Genomic DNA, 21,241 nt, shown 5'->3' with positions numbered 1-21,241 from the left:
TTAATTCACATTTTTTAATATAAAATCCAGCAAAAAATTTTCAAGTTTCAGATTTTTCGTATATTTGTTCATTTTCCTATATGTACTTCTACTAACAGTTTTTTGAGTGTATTACCTACTATTAATAAAACATCGAAAATCGATAATCTTTTATTCAAGTTATCGAAAAACCATCGATTACAAAGGCAATGAATCGATAATCAACTAATATCGTTCTCCGATTTGCCATTCACTACTCCAAGCGACGACAGATATTATATTAAAAAAAGTAATTGAATATAATTAAAGACGGAGAGATTGTCTCATTTGAAGAAATAAAAGTGATCTTTATATTTTGTGTTATGATAATTTATTAAATAAGAATGAAAGAATTTTACGAAAATAGTATGTAATAGCAGCAGCCCTCATAAATATGTATCGACGAGTGAGAAAGAAGAGTAACCAACGTAAAACAAATGAATAAATTTTATCTTTTGTTTGAGAGGCAAAGGCAAGCTAAAAACTACTCTTTATGTGAAAACTAACATGAAAAATATACGTTGAAAATTAAGATGTTCCCAAATAATACTGAAATAAATGCAAAATGCAGCAGCATATGATATAAAGGAACAAGTGAAAAATAGAAGCGAAGAAGGTAATTTTTAATTGTTGTTGTAATATGTGTTAAAAACGCAAAACAAGCTACAAAAGGAAAATACTAAAACGGTGTTGCCACACAAAAGAAAATGAAAAATGATTTAAGTGTGACCTCTTTCCTTGAAGGAGAAAGGTAGTAGTTGTTGAAGTTGCGACCATTTCCATAGGTATATATAGACGAGAGCAACCTGCAGTGTTGTCTGACATTATGAAACAACTTTTACCCCCCAAACAAAATTATCGCGACGTTTGTTTCTAAACGCCAATCTGGCATCACTACAAAGGAGTTTTTATAAAAGTTGTAGAAGATAGAAGAGTTAAAAGAAAAACTATTAAGAGAAAGAAAATCTTTGTAATTCGGCAAGATTACGCGAATGTACATATATATGTATATTCATCTATATGTGAATTATTCAAAGGTATAGCTTTTACCAATTCATTGAAGACGGGAATGTTTTAATTTGTAATATTATCTTTTGTTTACAACAGACACTTGATACAAAAGAAGACGACGACAGTAACGACGACGAGAGTAAAACAACAACAACAAAAACAAGCTAAGCAACGGAGTGTTCTGGAGGAAAATTTCTTGCAGAGGAAAGATTATATATGTAGAATGAAATCGAATATCGGCCCCTAATTATGCGAAATATGAAAAGGGAATCCGCTACAGGCAAAGGGGCATCTATAGAAAATACACCTAGGATATTGTTTATAAATTCATCCAATTCATATGCAGGGGTGGATCCATTTAGTACACATATTACTTCGGGAAATTCAGATTTGAACAACTATTCGACGGGAATCGCCGATATGGAAGCTTCAACAACACACATAAACATAATCGATGATGAAGATGAAAAGGATCCACTGGCTTTAGACACCAGCTCTACCGAGGATTCCCTCGGGAGTGCCCCTTCAACATCCACAAAGCATTCCCACAGTCTAAGGTAAAGTCACCTCAAATATTTTCTAAAATTTCACCATCTAATGAGAGTTTTTACTTTTAGACGTCATGTACCACGAATTACTGTTAAACCGATATTACCAGATAAAAAGTCATTAACTCCCAGTTCAACTGCAAATACCTCCATATCATGTTCGGGGAGCAGTACAAACTCTACTTCTGTTGTGAATAGCAGTCCAACATCAGGACGTGGCACAAGTAGTAGACGTATTCAACAACAACAGCAAGCTAAAGCTGCCATGGCGGCTGCGGCAGTCGCCGCCGCTGCTGCCGCAGCTGCAGCTTCTACTTCCCAAAACAACACCACCCCCGCCACCGCAATAACACAAGCTTCAACAATGCGTGAGGTTTTAGCATCAATTCCTGGATTTAGCATTAAACCTAGAAGACGATCATCAAAGAAAATATCTACTGCCGCTCAAATCGAACAGACCAAAGATGGTAAAATTGATCTGGAAACGCCCGATTCAATATTAGCATCAACAAATTTGCGAGCGCTGCTTAATAAGCAAACATTTACAATGCTCCCACCTTTGTACCAGTACAATTTGATTCAATTGTTGCCTAGTGTGGATCGCGAGGCTATAGAAGTGGAGCATAAGAATCCGGAAAATACAGTACCCACAGAGGGTATTAGACTGGGTCCTTCAAGTCTAAATAATGAATTTTTTGCTCGTGCTTGTTTGGAATGGCGAGAGCGTCTTTCGGAAGGAGAATTTACACCTGAAAATCAAATGAAACTCAAAACTGAAGCAGAACGGGAAAAAAATAAATTGGATCCATGGAAATTGAAACATTTCGAACCCATATGGGGCGAAAAATCTTTTAAACGATCAAACACAAATCGTCTTAATGAAACCTGCTTGAATAGTACTAAATTGAAAAGTGAAGAAGGTAGCAACAATAAAACTTCTCAAAAATGTACTACCTTAGAAATAGTAGAAACGCCAACATCATCCACAACCACCAGTGCCTCGAATTCAACCAAAACCGAAGCATTATCCTCGAACTCACCAACTTGCTCGTTATCATCAACCATGTCCTCGTGTTCATTTGAAGTAGGAACGACATCGGGTGTAACAGCACATCCAATTGCAATATCCTCCGTAAAAAGTGAAAACATTTCATCATTGAAACCTACACACCAGCATGAATGTAGTGTTGTTGAAACCATCGATAACCCAGCAACAATTGAAGTAAAGACTGAAAATAACCCAGAAAACGTGAGTATCAAGTATAGAAACTTGTTAAATATAGCTTTTTTTATTTTTATTATTATTTTCTTTATAGTGTAATCAGTTGACGGATGTCAATGACAGATGCGAAACAACAAATATATGTTCCACAACGGAACTACCAACAACATCTGCATTTGCCATGAGATCCATAAAAGAAGCCCACAGACGTGGAACAAAGCGATCCTCAGCCAGTCCAACAAACAATGATTTTGTGCAAAACAAGGATGAAATTAGCGATCAGCCTACAATTATGGATGGAGGAGAGGAAGAAAATGAAATTAGTATGGATGACAGCAATGTTCCTATTGAAATTAAAAGTGATAGTGAAAATGAGGATGAAGATGATAGAGAAGGTCCGACCAATAACAAAAAGTTTAAAATGGAAATTACCCCAATTACAAATACGGCCATAACGCCACCAGATATAGTTTATCACGACCTAACTGTGGATGATATTGTAGAGAATGAAGAACACAATAATCTTCAAAATGTCGATAACAATTGTATGGATATCGTGAATGAAATGGACGACGCCGCCGTAGATGATGATAAAGATTTGAGAAATGATGTCGCCACCACAACAATGTTAAATGTGAATAGTAGTACCTGTGATAATAATCAGCAAAAGAGTGAAATGGAAAATGACTTTATTGATCACCGTGCAACAACGAACAATGACCACGGGCAATACTTTTCATTTCCTGCTACCTCTATGGATATACATCAACAAAATCAACATGATGAATCCGAACATCCAGCTCTCCAATTATCATTGAAACTGGATAGTTATGAAAATTCAGTTATCGATAACAGTTATAATGAGGACGATGACGATGTTATAGAGCAAAAATTTAATGATGCTGAAAATTACGTTTTGGAGTCGGGAGAAGTTAGCACAGATGACAGTGCCACGGGTAAGTTTAGTCTACCTAATTTCTATATTTTCTTCTCTGACCTATTCATTTCTTTGCATTTCTATCCTATCGTATCTATCTGTCTCTGATTGAACAAAACGTAAAAAACCTAAAGAATCAAAACCTGTGCAAACTAACAATCAATCTGATTCAACGGTAGAGGATACACCAATTCCCGCTGAAAATATTGTTAATGATGACGATTTTTTATTTACTAACTCTCTTGATCGTGGTAAGATCATTTTCACTATATAGTCTATACAAAATTACAGAAATCTTCATAGCATGCTTTGAAATATGTAGTACCATATTTGGAATTCAAATTTTTGTTAATTTTTTATTGCAAACATTATTGAATTGTTCATTTTTTTATTTGAATTGTTATGAAAAAAAATGAATTTGTCTTTCTTTTTTCCCCCATCTATTGTTATTATATGATTTGGTTATAGTTTTTTTTTGCAAATTTAAAATGTTGCTTGTGATATGATCATTTTACGATGAGAACTCATTAAAAGTCGCGGAATCAAAAGTAGGCTTTTCAATGATCACAAAAGTCAACTGTGTGTTGTCATTTCAAATGTGTGAATATGTATTTTCTGATCCTCTGATATCGTAAATATATATAAATATCATTTGTTTATTTAATTATTATAATTTTTTACACCTAATTAAACACTAAACGTTTGACTGTGAAATACTAGAGTTCTAAAACTCAAAATGTCTAAAAAGATATAAATATATTCCTTGAACAATGTCAAGTAGCAATAAGTAAAGTGAATTTGTTTCTAAAATGAAAAATGTGTTGTTCTTCTAATTCAATTTAATCCCCTTCAACGTAATCCCCTCTCAATAAAATCCCAATACACGAATCATGGGCAAATATTCCCTTTTCTGTATAGTAAACCACACTTCTATTCCTTCAATCGACTCTAAACGCGTTCCCTCGATTGGTCTCCTGAGTTTTGGGAGAGATCACACGGAGTGAATACGGTTTTTGCGGCACAATATAGCTTGAACTTTTTTTGCGAAATGGCCACGAAGAACGAATGCAGTGTAAGGCGGTACATTATCGTGATACCTAAACCAATAGTTATTGACCCATAATTCTAGTCTTTTTAGTTGAATTGTTCCTTCACGCAAAGGACGAATAATGCCCAAAAAATCTTCTTTATTAACAGTTTGGTCGAAATTGAAATGTTAAGTCTGCGAAGTTTAAATTCAACCTTTTTTGATGTAATGTCTCTCGTACAAATTTCAGAGTTGCATCACTATCTTTTCGAAAAAATGAAAATGTTTTTTTTTTATATATGGAATATAACAGTTTTTCATGCAAAACCCTGATCTTAGTACGATGCCTATTGTGTGAAGTTGTAAGGATAAAGTTCCAGGGTTGGTCTGTCGCAAAATTTGACTTTTGCGAGATACATTTACGACGTTATAATACGTCTGTCATAAATTCGTAAATCTAATGTACAAAACCTAATTTTTAACAAAAGAAATTATAAACATTTTGTAATTTACTTTATTTTGGATCCTCGATAAAAAGTGATTCAAATCGCAAGAATTTTTTTCTTCTAAAAATAAAATCTACATATTCCCGGACTTCAGTCCATTTTCAATTTGAACTTCTTTTTAAAGAGGAAATAGCGCCAAAAAAGTTTACGATTCGGAATATCGGAACATGGGAGATATTATTTTTGGCTTGAAGTCTTCCATTGAAATAACTCTATTCTACTTTTTTAAAATTCATTAATAATTTTAAGAAACTTCTTCGGACATATCATGTTACTTTTTCTACATTTACATGTGACGTTTATGACGTTTACAAAATTGCAACAGTCGCAAACCTAATAAAGTTTGGTACAGACCATCTCTGTAGAGTACCAGAAAAAAGAGAGAGGAGAGGAAGAGATTGAGTTTGTTTGCCAAGCCATGACAGGTTTTTGATAGAATTTGTGTCATGAGAAAAAAATAAGAATGCATTTCTTCATATCTGCCAAAATGTTGGCTCCAACATAGGATATCTTCGGAATTTCAACTTTGGAAAAATGCCACAGAATCATGGTTTCCACTCGAGTCAAACATAATCTACAGAAATATAGAGAAAATTTTACCAAAAATCTACCAAACAAAAAAAAAACTTATTTTGCAAAATTTTATTTCTATAGAACATTTTGTCAAAAATTTATTTTTGCAGATAATTTTGTCAAAATTTTATTTCTACTGTAAATTTTGTTAAAAATTTATTTCTATAGAAAATTTTATCAAAACGTTATTTCCATAGAAAATTTTGCCAAAATTTTATTTATATAGAAAAATTTTTCCAAATTTTATTTATATAGAAATTTTTGTCAAAATTTTAATTATATAGAAAATTTTGTGAAAATTTTAATTATATAGAAAATTTTGTCAAAATTTTATTTCAAATGAAAATTTTGTCAAAATTTTATTTCAAAAGACAATTTTGTCAAAATTGTATTTCTATACAAAATTTTGTTTAATTTTTATTTTTATAGTAGGTTAGGTTAGGTTAGGTTAGGTGGCAGCCCGATGTATCAGGCTCACTTAGACTATTCAGTCCATTGTGATACCACATTGGTGAACTTCTCTCTTATCACTGAGTGCTGCCCGATTCCATGTTAAGCTCAATGACAAGGGACCTCCTTTTTATAGCCGAGTCCGAACGGCGTTCCACATTGCAGTGAAACCACTTAGAGAAGCTTCGAAACCCTCAGAAATGTCACCAGCATTACTGAGGTGGGATAATCCACCGCTGAAAAACTTTTTGGTGTTCGGTCGTAGCAGGAATCGAACCCACGACCTTGTGTATGCAAGGCGGGCATGCTAACCATTGCACCACGGTGGCTTTTATAGTAAATTTTGTCCAAATTTTATTTCTATAGTACATTTTCTCAAAATTTTATTTCTTTAGAAAATTTCCTTAAAATTTGATTTCTATAGAAAATTTTCTTGAAATTTTATTTCTATAGAAAATTTTGTCAAAGTTTTATTACTATAGAAAATTTTGTCAAAATTTTATTTCAAAAGACAATTTTGTCAAAATTGTATTTCTATACAAAATTTTGTTTAATTTTTATTTTTATAGTAAATTTTGGCCAAATTTTATTTCTATAGTACATTTTCTCAAAATTTTATTTCTTTAGAAAATTCCCTTAAAATTTTATTTCTATAGAAAATTTTCTTGAAATTTTATTTCTATAGTAAATTTTGTCAAAATTTTATTTCTTTAGAAAATTTTGTCCAAATTTTATTTCTATAGAAAATTTTGTCAACATTTTATTTCTATAGTAAATTTTGTCCAAATTTTATTTCTATAGAAAATTTTGTCAAAGTTTTATTTCTATAGTAAATTTTCTCAAAATTTTATTTCTATAGAAAATTTTATTTCTATAGAAAAATTTGTCAAAATTTTATTTCTATAGAAAATTTTGTCAAAATTTTAATTATATAGAAAATTTTGTCAACATTTTATTTCAAAAGACAATTTTGTCAAAATTGTATTTCTATACAAAATTTTGTTTAATTTTTATTTTTATAGTAAATTTTGTCCAAATTTTATTTCTATAGTACATTTTCTCAAAATTTTATTTCTTTAGAAAATTTCCTTAAAATTTGATTTCTGTAGAAAATTTTCTTGAAATTTTATTTCTATAGAAAATTTTGTCAAAATTTTATTTCTATAGAAAATTTTGTCAACATTTTATTTCTATAGTAAATTTTGTCCAAATTTTATTTCTATAGAAAAATTTGTTAAAATTTTATTTCTATAGAAAATTTTGTCAAAATTTTACTTATATAGAAAATTTTATCAAAATTTTATATCTATAGAAAATTTTGTCAAAATTGTATTTCTATACAAAATTTTGTTTAATTTTTATTTCTATAGTAAATTTTGTCCAAATTTTATTTCTATAGTACATTTTCTCAAAATTTTATTTCTATAGAAAATTTCCTTAAAATTTGATTTCTATAGAAAATTTTCTTGAAATTTTATTTCTATAGAAAATTTTGTCAAAATTTTGTTTCTTTAGAAAATTTTGTCAATATTTTATTTATATGAAAATTTTGTCAAAATTTTATATCTATAGAAAATTTCGTCAAAATTTTATATCTATAGAAAATTTTGTCAAAATTTTATATCTATAGAAAATTTTGTCAAAATTTTATATCTATAGAAAATTTTGTCAAAATTTTATTTCTATAGAAAATTTTGTCAAAATTTTATTTCTATAGAAAATTTTATCAAAATTTTATTTCTATAGAAAATTTTGTCAATATCTTCCTTGTATAGAAAATTTTGTCAAAATTTTATATCTATAGAAAATTTTGTCAAAATTTTATTTCTATAGAAAATTTTGTCAAAATTTTATTTCTATAGAAAATTGAAGTACCTCGTAGTTGGAGAGGAATATTTTGCAAAATCTACCAAAACATTAAAAATTCTACCAATCTACCAAACATTTAAAAATCTACCATTTTCTGCACAGAATGTGATGTTCGGAAACTCACCACGTTCGTGCAACCGCATCAATTCCTTTGCTCTGTCAATTCTTATTTTCTTGTCTTCGTGTAAGATAGTTTGCCTTTCGGATAACGTAAGGGTTTACCTTTAAATCATCAATATATAACGATTTATGGCGCGATAACACAAACATTTTGTTCACTTTGACTTATTTGGACTGACATATTATGTTTTTAAACTAAACGTGAAGCAATAGCTCAAGTGCGCTTGAACTTTATCACGAATAACTCTCTATTTGAAATAGCCGATAAATGCTTTTGGTGGCTTGCAAACAATATAATCAGTTGTTAATAAGGCAAAAATTATGTAGATGTTATTTCTGATTTGGCAAATAAACCTATGAGAAGTTGGCAACACATTCTGTTGGTTACCCTGTATATTAAATTTTGCATGTTCTATGCTTACTTTTATTTTCTAAGTATGTTAGTCACAAACAATAGTATATCAATAAATGTAACTTGTGGACAAACCTCATTTAAAGTTGTTCCATTTGTCATACATTAGAGTACTTAGCAAGCAATTCGAATATCATTTTTAATATTCTTATGTGTGTACCATTTAGTGATTGTACCCGATGAAACTACGGATGAAAGTAATCTCATGACGTCATCGTCATCAGTTGTCTCAACAACAACCACTTCATCCTCCTTGTCGGCTGATTCGCTGCCAATGACATCAACATCATCATTCGCCATGCCAGCCTCCTCTTCCAATACATTAAATAATGTTAAGGCAATGATAACATCTGTAGTATCATTGACTCCAACAACAGCACCACTAATAAAGGACCAACAACAAAGTGCCCAGAACCAATCTATGACCATGGAACCTACGGCAAGTGATGTTTTTCATCATTTAAATCATGATTGGAATTTTGGTGGTCTCAAATTGGATGCACATATGCCAAGTCGGACATTGGTGGAGCAACATGATGAACAACCCCAAACCAGTAATTATTGCAATGTGCTACAGTCATCGATTAATCATCCAGCCGAAATGAATGTTGCTGCAAACATTAACACAGAAGTTGTGATGGGTGACGATGTGAATAATCATCATGAGATTGCAACAGTTAGAGATGATTCCATGTTACAGAATGTTGCCTCTGAAACAATTGAGGAACATCCCATCGATGAGGTGGATGATGAGAACGATTTGGATGCTGCCAGTGAAGCTGTAAGGGATATTGTAGATGAATTGCAACAGCAGCAGCAGCAACATCAGTTACAATCAATTGAACTGAGTGATAATTTACAGAGGCAACTTCTTGATCACAACCAACAACAGGAACTTTCTCAGATTAATGAATATGTGGGAGAGGTAGACTTCATTTGAAAATATTTGTTTTGTGTTAGCATGGCCTTACATTTATTTATATTTTGTAGCTCACATCTGCAGAAATTATGGGTGAAGTACCAATGTCAGTGACCGAAATGGAGGTATCCAGTACCGTGATAACCAATACCAACTCAAATGATAGTATGAATGACATTAGCATGTGTAGCAGTAGTAGTAGCAGTGGTAGCCTCAGTGCCTCGAATTTGAGTCAGAGTCATACACAGCAGCAACAGCAGCCACCCCAAATATCCAGTCCCCAAGCAATACATAATGCTCAACCACAAAGACAGATATTGGTTGATTCCAATGGACAAATAATTGGTAATTTTTTGGTTCAGCCACGTAGAACAACAGAAGGTGTTATGCCTCCGGTGGATGCCTTTGTTGTTTCGAATGGTTTGCAAACAGTCGGTATACGGCCCACTCAAATGGGCGGCCAGGTTATACCACCTGTAATGGCCCCTGGTTATATGAGTTCTCAAGGCATGACTCTAAACCCCATTAGACCGTCAATGTATCATCATAACATACGAGGATTTAGGCCAAATCTACATCAAGCCAGCATGGGGGATCAATCACAGGTAAATATGAATTATTCGTTGTAGCAAATGCTAATGACAAATTTCAATTTTGTTACAATTTTTCTAAAATTGAGCAAGACAAAAAGTCAGTTAGTTAGCCCATATAAAAAAACTCAAATTTTTAAAGCATTCTTTACCTTTGTGTTATTTATTACAACAGCAAATGGGGCAAACAGTAGCGGCTCCCAGACAATTTCTTAACAATCATCATCACGCAATAAACGCATTTCAAAATGTAAATAATCCAACACCTGCACCTACAACAGCACATAACCAGACTCAATCGACAGCGCCACCACATTCAACTCCAAATTTAACGCCTAAGTTCATTCCCAAACAACTAAGTATAATTTCGATGCCCACAAGAAATGCAACAATTCCCGCTAGCATTGCCGCCTCCTCTTCTGTTGCCATTCCGTCCACTGCCGCCTCCAATACACTGTATAATACAAGCAATTTAAATGCGACAAATGTAAGTGTAAATGTTCTTAAAACTCTACCGCCTTCGGGAGTGCCTACAACAATAGCTCAACAACGAACGGTGGTGAAGGCTTCTAATACAGGTAAAGGACGTAAGTCGACGGCTAACAAATTACCACCTGGGGCGGTAAATATCGAGCGTAGTTATCAAATTTGCCAGGCAGTTATACAAAATAGTCCAAATCGAGAGAATTTGAAGGCTCAATTGCGACCTCCATCGGCTCTAATGAGTCAACAACAACAGCAGCAACAATTGCAAAATGCTCATGCAAGTCCAACAACACCAACAACTGCAAAAACCCCGCCGGCAGCAACTGTGGTAGCGAATGTCAAAACACAAGAAGATGTAATCATTAATACATTGAGCGGTAGTAATAATCCAACAAATGCTACATTGCCATCTAACGTTATGGGTGTTGGTAGACCTGGAGTCTATAAGGTATGTTTTTAGGAAATATTTGTTAGAGGTGTTCCCTTCAAATGTAATTTATATTCTATTTTCAGGTGATTGGGCCACGTATGGGATTTCCACGAAAGAAATACGTTCAAAGAAAATCCTCACCAACTTTAATACGTCACATCTTTGCCAACCAAGGATCAGCGGTTCTACAAAATGCCAATTTAACGGCTGTGGCAACCCCGGTAACTAATGTCACTGGCGTCCCACAAAAAGTGACAATAATGCAACAATCTGTTGGTGTAACACAACAACAGCTTCAAGCAACACACGATATTCATCACAATGGCAATGGTCAATATGTCCTATTACATCGCGCCAATGTTGGTGCTGCCGACAATCAAGCTCCACGTGCTTCCAGCGCTCCACCAGTTCCTCAAAATCAGGTAATTTATACAGAATTTTAAGTAATTTCTCAATAGACTATATTGAAAAATATTAATATGTTTCAGAATCAATTGCATGGTATGAATGGGATATCAGGACGCGGGCGTCCAGCATCAGTTGATGTAGATTTGCTGAATTCCCTGCAAGACATGCATAATAGTACACCGAACGCTACTGCACAAATTGTTCGGCGGAACATAACAACTGGTAGGTAAACTAATGAAATAAGGGGATAGCGGACAAAATACTTATAAAAAATGAAATTTGGATAACGCAATAATCTACCATAATTTGGAGAAAATTTTGTCAAAAAACTACAAAACAAACAAAATCTTATTTTTTCGATATATTAAATTTTCTCAAAATTTTATTTCTAAAAAAAAAAATTCTGAAAATTTTATTTCTATAGAAAATTTTGTCAAAATTTTACTTCTATAGAAAATTTTGTCAAAATTTTATATCTAAAGAAAATTTTCTCAAAATTTTATTTCTTTAGAAAAATTTTTCAAAATTTTATTTCTATAGAAACTTTTGTAAAAATTTTATTTCTATATTTTTCTCAAAATTTTATTTCTATAGAAAATTTTTTAAAAAATTTTATATCTAAAGAAAATTTTCTCAAAATTTTATTTCTATAGAAAATTTTTTCAAAATTTTATTTCTATAGATAATTTCCGTAAAATTTTACTTCCAAAGAATTTTTTTTTATTTCTTTGGAAAATTTTTTCAAAATTTTATTCTATAGAAAATTTTCTCAAAATTGTATTTCTTTAGAAAATTTTCTCAAAATTTAATTTCTTTAGAAAATTTGTCAAAATTTCATTTCTATAGAAAATTTTCTCAAAATTTTATTTCTATAGAAAATTTTCTCAAAATTTTATTTCTATAGAAAATTTTTTCAAAATTTTATTTCTATAGAAAATTTTCTGAAAATTTTATTTCTATAGAAAATTTCTCAAAATTTTATTTCTATAGAAAATATTTTCATAATATTTTTTTCTTTATTACCTTCTGTTTTTTTTTCTTTAGAAAATGTCAAAATTTTATTTCTATACAAAATTTTGTCAAAATTTTATTTCTATAGAAAATTTTTTCAAAATGTATTTCTATGAAAAATTTTCTCAAAATTATATTTCTATGAAAATTTTTCTCAAAAATTTACTTCTATATTTTGTAAAAATTTTATTTCTATAGAAAATTTTCTCAAAATTTTATTTGTATAGAAAATTTTGTCAAAATTTTATTTCTATAAAAAATTTTCTCAAAATTTTATTTCTATAGAAAATTTTGTCAACATTTTATTGCAATACAAAATTGTATATCTATGGAATATTTTGCAAAATCTACCAAAATATTGAGAATTCTACCAATCTAAACAGTAAAAAGTCTACCATTTTTGGTAGAACTCTACCAACTGTGGCAACCGTGCAGTAAGGACGACGAATCTTTGGTAATTTTTCATCTGTGATTGCCCTACTAACAAGATATACATTTCGCCATTTTGGGAGAAAATATAACACCGATCTTGACCTACCTCTGAACAGAGTAGGGAAAAACATGCAAATAATGAAAACATAGGAAGATAATATTAAAGCTTCCTATAGACGGTCTTAATTAAATCCCGTTGAGGAGATTTCACTCATATTTTTTTTATTTTTGTTTTGTTATAATTTCTGAATTTTCATATTTATTTTCTTACTATCTGTTTTTTAAATTTATTTTTTTCCAGGGAATATATACATAGAAGGCATTGGTGACACATCGGGTTTGGTTGATGGTACAGGAAACTATATTGTAACAACATCTACTCCAACGTCTATGCCAGCCACAGTAGCCAGTGGTATTAATTGTGGGATGCGAACAAATCAGCCATTACAAATTCCCCATCAACATTGTAACGATGGAACTAGTGTCAACAGCAATAACAGTCCAAATACAACCACCCAAGATCCAAACAACTGTGCCTGTTCTTTGAACGCCATGGTTATATGTCAGTCTTGTGGAGCTTTTTGTCATGATGATTGCATATCCTCCTCGAAACTATGTGTGTCCTGTGTGATTAGATGAATTGCAGAGATACAAACGCCACTTCAAAGTATATGGCAGATATTAAAATAACAGTATTCGCTCACTTAAAAAGATTATAACTCTTTTTTATCTACAAAAAAAAGACACTGTGCAACAAGTATTTGTTTATGGCGAAAAGTGAAGGAGATTGTAGACAATTGCAAGATCTATATGGTAGGTAGAGCATTTTGACAATTTTTTTTATATTCACGTATAACTTATTAATTTATTGGGCTCTTCTTGTCTTGGAAAATGATATAGGCGTCTTTGTCTTGAAAATTGATATAGGCTGTTGATCTACAAATGATCATTTTTAGCATGGATACAGCATTTAATGTTTTTTTTTTTCAAAAAAAAGGATAGAAAGTAAACGTGTTTTTATATATTTTCCATACTACGGATATTAGCGACATTTTTTTAAATATTTTCAAATCACTGCCAAGGTCATTAGGCAAATTTTCTATTGTATCAATTTTAAAAAGGTATGTTTGAGCAGAACCACCAGTAACCAATAAGGCTAATGACGCTAATTCCAGGTAGTTTCGAACAATGCAAAATGTCATGTAATAACGTTTTAAGCGGGAATATGGAAATTGACTTTTATAAGTGGTAGAAAAGCATCGATGATTTTTTTCTTTTGTATATCCCTTCAATTGTGTGTAAACCAGGTGGAATATATATTTTTCTATTGCAAAAATATGTAGGTATTCACAACATGGAAAATGTTCATGAATAGCCTAGGTAACAAGTCTAGCAGGCATAACTGCCAGCAAAAATATTGGTTTTATTATTTTTGTATTCCTAGGAAAGATAAAAAGTTTTAATCTTTCGCAAATCGTATTTTATTTAATGAGATTGTGACAGTCTTTTTACGAAAATAAGAGTTGTTGATTTGCACCGATAAAAGATTACGGGAAGTTCCATCGGTCACTCAAGTTTATTGAAAAAAAGAAAAGCAAGACATCCATTATGAATAACAGGAATTTCAATAAAGGTTGGCAACTCAGATATATCTACGAATGAATTCAGTGAGTGTACAAATCGATTTTATTCGAGTAATCGGCAGATCAATTTAATGTCGATAAGTCCTCAGATTATTATTGAAATGAAAGAGATCTAAATTCTTAAATTTCACAAGAAAGAAATTAAATTTTTCGGTATGCGAAAAAATCTTTTGATTTCGATTAATCATTGTAAAAAAGGCAAATTCAAAATCGGATAATCGATTTTTCATGTTACACAAAATCGACACTTTGGTTATTGCTTCGTCCAAAATTGATGTATGTCTGTTGGCGGCCAATCAATGTTGACAATTTTCGTGTCGTTTCGTTTATGTTTTTCCTAGGTCTGTAAAAGTCAACATCATATCAAGGGATGGCATTTGGAATCTAATTGCCATCCCCTCTTTTTTAAATTTTTTCTTCATTCTGGGATAGGGCCCATTTCGACTGAAAATCAGTAATGCTGATGACATTTTGAAGTGTTTAAAAAATTCCGAATCCCTTCGGAGTCGGCTATAAAGAACTGAGCAGCAGAAAGTTATGAAGCGTTTGGCCACCCGAAAAACTACCCTGTGGGCAAAACAAAATTTTATTTTAAAACTTTCAATTTTCAAATACCCTATCATATAATTCGATTGTCTACAACTCTCCTTGGCCATAATAACATTTAAAACAGTGTCTAATACTTAGGTAAAGCGAATTTCTCATATTTCACCCACAGTATAATAGAATTAATGAGAAGAAATTGCAGCTGTATGAAGAAGACGTGATATTTTGATGAAAAACATTTTTTGTAAATTCTTTAGAATATTTATTTAATTATATTTTTCTGTTTGTTAATATTCTTTTTTTTATAGTTATAATATGTAGTCTTCTAATAATTGTGGAAATGTTAAATCCCAATTTAGTCTAGAGATTAAACCTTTTTTTTTGTTATTATATTCGATACCATTTTGATGCTACAAACAAAATTAATATCACCCCAAAAAATCTACACAAAAAGCATATAAATATATATGTATTACATAATACCCACTCCTCGTAAATATTTATGCAAATTCACCAAGGCAATTACAATTGATGGAAAATAATACTACAAAAAAACATTAAAAAAATAATAAAATAAAATAAAAAAATAAATAAATAAAATAGGCAGTATGTGCAACTTTTCGTTTTCTATTTTATAAAACCTACTAATAACGATGAAAAAATAATATTCACAGATCTTCTTTTTTAAGGCATAATTTCTGAAACTATTTTTTAAGATTTTCATTATAAATACATAAACAAAAGGAAAATACTTTTATTACACACTGAAATACACGAAAAATATAAAAGTTTATTTCAGAAATCAGACACCGTTTGTTTATTAGATATAAATTCATATTGTGACATAGCATATATATAAATCCCATACGTCATTTATTCCATAAGAAATGTTTATATTGGTTATATTACTATACACACACACCCACTTTCGAAAAACTCAACACACATCTCATTAAAGTAACAAAGGAATAAATCTCCAGATAATGCTAAGTGAGTAAGTAGGATGATTGTTGATAGAAACTCGAATTTTTCTATGCGTTTTCAAAATTTTATTATTATTTTGTTTAGCAGCAGCAGCATATACATATATTTATAATGATAAATGTCTCGTGTCTATTGTATATAATTTTTTATTTCATTCACATTTATCTATAAGGTTTACTTATATTGTCGACAAATCGTTATAATCGTAATTTTGAATACTTTCATTATTCTTAAATTACTTTTTTTGGTAATTTAGATATTAAGTTCTCAATTGAAAAAAAACGAAAGAAAAATAAGAAAACTCGTTGTATTATTAATAAAAGAATATATAATAAAATATAAATGCTATGATACACATATAGATACACATTACATACACTAATAATTCACTACGTACATATGTTTAGAGATATATAGTTATATTGATTAAAAATAACAATAAAAAATACAAAATACATTAAAAATTTAAATATATGTTTGTGTTCCTTTTGTATTGGATATAGGCATGACGTAGTAATATGTAAGGATCCACTAAGTCTTATCCCGGCCTATCTATAGTCACACGTTTAATATTTAAAATAGCTGAAATTTTGACAACATTAGAAATAAAATTTTGACAAAATTTTCTATAGAAATAAAAGTTTGACAAAATTTTCTATAGAAATAAAATTTTGACAAAATTTTCTATAGAAATAAAATTTTGACAAAATTTTCTATAGAAATAAAATTTTGACAAAATTTTCTATAGAAAAAAATTTGGACAAAATTCTCTATAGAAAAAAATTTTGACAAAATTCTCTATAGAAATAAAATTTTGACAAAATTCTCTATAGAAATAAAATTTTGACAAAAAATTCTATAGAAATAAAACAATTTCCATAGATATATAATTTTGACAAAATTGCATATAGAAATAAAATTTTGACAAAATTTTCTATAGAAATAGAATTTTGACAAAATTTTCTATACAAATAAAATGTTGACAAAATTTTCTATAGAAATAAAATTTTGACAATATTTTCTATAGAAATAAAATTTTGACAAAAATTCTATAGAAATAAAATTCTAACAAAAATTTCTATAGAAATAAAACAATTTCCATTGAAATATAATTTTGTCAAAATTGCATATAAAAATAAAATGTTGACAAAATTTTCTATAGAAATAAAATTTTGACAAAATTTTCTATATAAATAAAATTTTAACAAAATTTTCTATAGAAATAATATTTTGACATTTTCTATAAAAAAAATTGACAAAATTTTCTATAAAAAAATTGACAAAATTTTCTATAAAAAAATGGACAAAATTTTCTATAGAAATAAAATTTTGACAAAATTTTCTATAGAAATAAAATTTTCACAAAAATTTCTATAGAAATAAAACAATTTCCATAGAAATTTAATTTTGACAAAATTTTCTATAGAAATAAAATTTTGACAAAATTTTCTATAGAAATAAAATTTTGACAAAATTTTCTATAGAAATAAAATTTTGACATTTTCTATAAAAAAAATTGACAAAATTTTCTATAAAAAAATTGACAAAATTTTCTATAAAAAAAATTGGCAAAATTTTCTATAGAAATAAAATTTTCTGTAGAAATAAAATTTTGGTTTGCCCTCAGTGTTAAAACTGCAGACCAGAAGATTGAATTAATGAAGTTCCTTTCCTCTATTCTTTTCATTTAATTTTCTTGAAGTTTACAACATATAATTTGCCTCCATCATCTCATATTATTGGATTCTAGATGAGGAATATTCCTATTCTCATATAAAATGAAATACAAATAATAGAGACATTTTACACAGTGCATGTAGAGTTATTTTAAATTGTTGACAATTTGTGTAGTTTTATGAAATTTATTTACAAGTTACATGCGTAAATTACTTAGTATATGATCAACAATGGTATCCACCTCGGCCATGGCTCCATTTCCAGTATCACCACACATTAATGTTTTAGATATTGTTGGTATTTCATGGTAACCCCAAGATTTCAATTTGGTAATATGTTCCGCAGTAGCAGGGTGATCGTACATGCGTGTGTTCATGGCAGGACAGAAAAGCAGCTTTTTGTTAAAATCCCATGCTCTAACAACACACAGCAATATATTATCGCAAAGTCCCTAATAAAGAAAAACACGTGATGAGACAACATAGATGAATTAAAATTAAATGTAAACATTTGTTTTTAAATTTGAAGGGCCAATGGTTATAAAATTTGAAAATGTCTAAGATGACTCTTTAAAAACTTAGTTTGAAGGCCACAGTGGTGAATTTTTAAACCTCATTTAAGTAGTTTCCCACAGAGTTACAAGGGGTTAGGACTTGGCAATAAGGAGGTCTTTTATCTTAGATAAGAAAAATAAGTACCAGAATGAAGATGGCTTAGTGTGACTGTAACAACTGCCAATCCCCGTACCTAATCTGCAATTTCATTTGGATGGAAGCAGAGGTAGTCATGGTTTTCTATGGTTAATGGTATTCATATTTAATTCACCATACTAAATATATAATCATCTTCCAGTCCATTAGTCCATTCTACACCAACCACCATTACTTACAGCTGCAATTTTTGCCAAAGAGTTAGCGCTCAATGGGGCTATGACCATTAAGTCAGCCCACTTGCCCAAATCTATATGTAGAACAGGATCACCGCGTTTTGTCCATGCCTGCCACTCGCTATTATCATCCAATAATTCTATGTCATTAGGCAATAATGAGGCATCTATAAAATGTTTGGCGTGATTGGTAACTATAATTTTAATCTGTATGAAAAATTAAATAAGCATGAATAAAATGTATCCAAAGATTCCATTATATTATTTTTTATCTAGTGACTAACATTAATAATGAATTCCGATTGAAGTGTTTGTAGTTTCTCTATCAGCACAGGTAACTTGATGGTAGCAACACTTCCAGTGCAAGCTATTAGAATATTTTTTTCTTCTTTCATAACTGTTAGATTCCCGGGGACTCTTGCTGCTTTTTTCGTGTATTTGTATCTTCAAAGCCCAATTTGGACCATTCAACCTCTTCCATAAGTTGATTTTTCATACGGCATCCAAGATATTCTTGAGCCTCCTTTCGACACTCTGAACTTTGATCGTCACTGCGACGTAGGCATCGCATATATAGCAAATAGTATTTCTTGCAAAGACTCTCGTGATCCAGTGGAAAGCTACCTTTCTCTGGAGGAGTTGGAATAAATTTTGACTGATTAAATGTGTTCGAAGTCATTTAAATTCACATAAGGCAGAAGTGTTATGAAGTCTTTATAATGACAGACATTGTAGTCAAGCTACAGTTTTTAACGGCGTCATGGTATTTATTTTGGCAATTTTTTATCAGCTGTTTTTATGGCACCCGACTTGGGTTTTACAATAGGCGTGTTTTTTCTTCTTATTGTGTCTTTTTCCGAGTTTTTTTTTAAATCTTATAATTACAGGATGTGATTTACAAAGTTATATATTAATAATAAATAGAAAACAGGCCAAGACACAATAGCTTCGGTTGCATACTCGAAGTCGTTAATTCCCAAAGACTTCAAAAGAGAGCAAAATTGCCAAATTTGTTTACTTTTGCAAATCGCTTGCACTAAATGATTATAGATGGAAATATTTACGAGAACGAACATGCAAGGTTAGATCGACCCAGGTAGTGACCGAATGTGTAAGTTAGGTTAGGTTATGTTTTTTTATTTACATAAACCCTGCAATATTGTTGGTTTAGTGTACACAGAAAACATGCGTACATACCACTTTCTTGAGAAAATTAATTGTGTTTTGTTAATATTATCTTTATTCTTGCAAACGGCAGATAGGGGTCAACATTTTCTTTTTAAAAAACTAGTTTTAAATAGTTTCAACGTGCTCACAGGTAGGAGTTGGTTAAGCATCGCCCCGTTGCCAGGAAGGGCGACCTACGATTTAAGGTGCGCGAAATTTATGAGGCAGTAGACATTTTTATTTTATTTATTTATTTATTTTTATTTATCAGTTTTTATTCAGTAATACTAAGCCTACATGGCCTAAATACATTTGTATTACAAAGTTTTTTATAATCTGAATAGAAGTGGATGTAGTAAATTTAAATACAACTATAAATTATATAAAAAATAAACTAAAAGTATAATCTAATAATTTAATCATGACATTTAAAAAGATTCCGTGGGTTTGAAATTTTGAGCAAGAACATTGGCCCATTTTTCCACTCCGCTGAACAAGCAAAACCGTATGATAATTTATGAGCACGATTTAACTACGTTTAAGTCATATCTGAGTGAGTTTCTGAGTAATTGACGAAACATGAAATCACAAACAAAAACCGGAGATACACGAACATACTCCATAAGCGAAAACTGTCAGGGAAAGAAAGATAGCTTACCATTTTCTGTGATTAATAAGAACTACCTGGAGAGGGTAGAACTACACTACAATTGGGTAAGAAAAAAATGTACTCACTTTTATATCCCTCATAATTGATCCTATCTCATCAAAGAACTGCTCTGTGTCGAATTTATGGGATGGTATTGAGGAGAAAAGGGCTAAGAACATTTTGATTTCTCACCATGTTAGCACCCATACTTGCTCTTCTCGCCTAGCCATGTTCAGATTAGGCTACGAAGTACTGCCCCATCCACTGTGTTCTTCCTATTTGACACGTCTGTTTCTAAATATTTATCATTGGTAGCCACAGTGGTGCAAAGTAGCATGCCCGCCTTGCATACACAATGTCTTGGGTTCGATTCCTGCTTCGACCGAACTCCAAAAAGTTTTTGAGCGGTGGATTATACCACCTTAGTAATGCTGGTGACATTTCTGAATGTTTCAACGATTCTCTAAGTGATTTCACTGCAATGTGGAACGCCTTTCGGACTCAGTTATAAAAAGCAGATCCATGGAATCGGGCAGCACTCAGTGATACCACAGTTCGCCACTGTGGTATCACAATGTACTGAATAATCTAAGTGAGCCTGATACATCGGGCTGCCACATAACCTAACCTAACATTTATCATTTAAATGATGGGATTATACTGAAAACTAAAAAAATAACAAGAATGCTTCAAAAGAGATTGTTGGTTCCAATTTCCTAA

At 30.8% G+C, this 21,241-nt stretch overlaps 3 protein-coding genes across 6 annotated transcripts; 1 reads left to right on the top strand and 2 right to left on the bottom strand.

The window, feature by feature from the left end:
• The first annotated feature begins 225 nt into the window (after positions 1 to 225).
• Positions 226 to 16,612, top strand: Asx (transcriptional regulator additional sex combs). 4 transcript variants are annotated; one of them, XM_075308992.1, is made up of 12 exons: positions 226 to 634; positions 804 to 1,055; positions 1,126 to 1,586; positions 1,647 to 2,826; positions 2,894 to 3,755; positions 3,871 to 3,987; positions 8,861 to 9,618; positions 9,684 to 10,217; positions 10,378 to 11,136; positions 11,202 to 11,540; positions 11,607 to 11,748; positions 13,271 to 16,612. In XM_075308992.1, the coding sequence occupies exons 3-12, from the start codon at positions 1,279 to 1,281 to the stop codon at positions 13,606 to 13,608; spliced, it is 5,337 nt and encodes a 1,778-aa protein (XP_075165107.1). In that variant the 5' UTR covers positions 226 to 634; positions 804 to 1,055; positions 1,126 to 1,278; the 3' UTR covers positions 13,609 to 16,612. The 4 variants fall into 4 exon arrangements, with proteins under 4 accessions (XP_075165107.1, XP_075165108.1, XP_075165106.1 ...); XM_075308993.1 differs by lacking the exon at positions 804 to 1,055; XM_075308991.1 differs by having other exon boundaries at positions 226 to 1,055.
• A 1,372-nt stretch (positions 16,613 to 17,984) lies between these two features.
• Positions 17,985 to 19,122, bottom strand: Ppcdc (phosphopantothenoylcysteine decarboxylase). Its single transcript, XM_075311915.1, has 3 exons — positions 18,990 to 19,122; positions 18,709 to 18,912; positions 17,985 to 18,270 (listed from the first exon to the last, which is right to left on the bottom strand). Exons 1-3 carry the CDS (start codon positions 19,098 to 19,100, stop codon positions 18,016 to 18,018), a joined length of 570 nt encoding a protein of 189 aa, XP_075168030.1. The 5' UTR covers positions 19,101 to 19,122; the 3' UTR covers positions 17,985 to 18,015.
• LOC142240218 (cytochrome c oxidase assembly protein COX19) lies at positions 19,104 to 19,384 on the bottom strand. Its single transcript, XM_075311916.1, has one exon. It carries the CDS (start codon positions 19,382 to 19,384, stop codon positions 19,106 to 19,108), a length of 279 nt encoding a protein of 92 aa, XP_075168031.1. The 3' UTR covers positions 19,104 to 19,105.
• Positions 19,385 to 21,241: the final 1,857 nt, after the last annotated feature.

The sequence above is a fragment of the Haematobia irritans genome, chromosome 5 (assembly GCF_050003625.1).
Source record: "Haematobia irritans isolate KBUSLIRL chromosome 5, ASM5000362v1, whole genome shotgun sequence".
Lineage (NCBI taxonomy): Eukaryota > Metazoa > Arthropoda > Insecta > Diptera > Muscidae > Haematobia > Haematobia irritans.
This window is presented reverse-complemented; position numbering and strand designations above follow the sequence as displayed.

Bases quoted from the DNA above. Each gene is read 5' to 3' on its own strand.
- Asx (XM_075308993.1), top strand. From the start codon at position 1,279: ATGCGAAATATGAAAAGGGAATCCGCTACAGGCAAAGGGGCATCTATA. The intron at 2,827-2,893 runs GTGAGTATCAAG...TTTTCTTTATAG, and splicing joins CTGAAAATAACCCAGAAAAC to TGTAATCAGTTGACGGATGT. The intron at 11,137-11,201 runs GTATGTTTTTAG...TTCTATTTTCAG, and splicing joins GTAGACCTGGAGTCTATAAG to GTGATTGGGCCACGTATGGG.
- Ppcdc (XM_075311915.1), bottom strand. From the start codon at position 19,100: ATGAAAGAAGAAAAAAATATTCTAATAGCTTGCACTGGAAGTGTTGCT. The intron at 18,913-18,989 runs GTTAGTCACTAG...TTTTTCATACAG, and splicing joins AATCGGAATTCATTATTAAT to ATTAAAATTATAGTTACCAA. The intron at 18,271-18,708 runs GTAAGTAATGGT...TTTCTTTATTAG, and splicing joins CTTTGGCAAAAATTGCAGCT to GGACTTTGCGATAATATATT.
- LOC142240218 (XM_075311916.1), bottom strand. From the start codon at position 19,384: ATGACTTCGAACACATTTAATCAGTCAAAATTTATTCCAACTCCTCCA.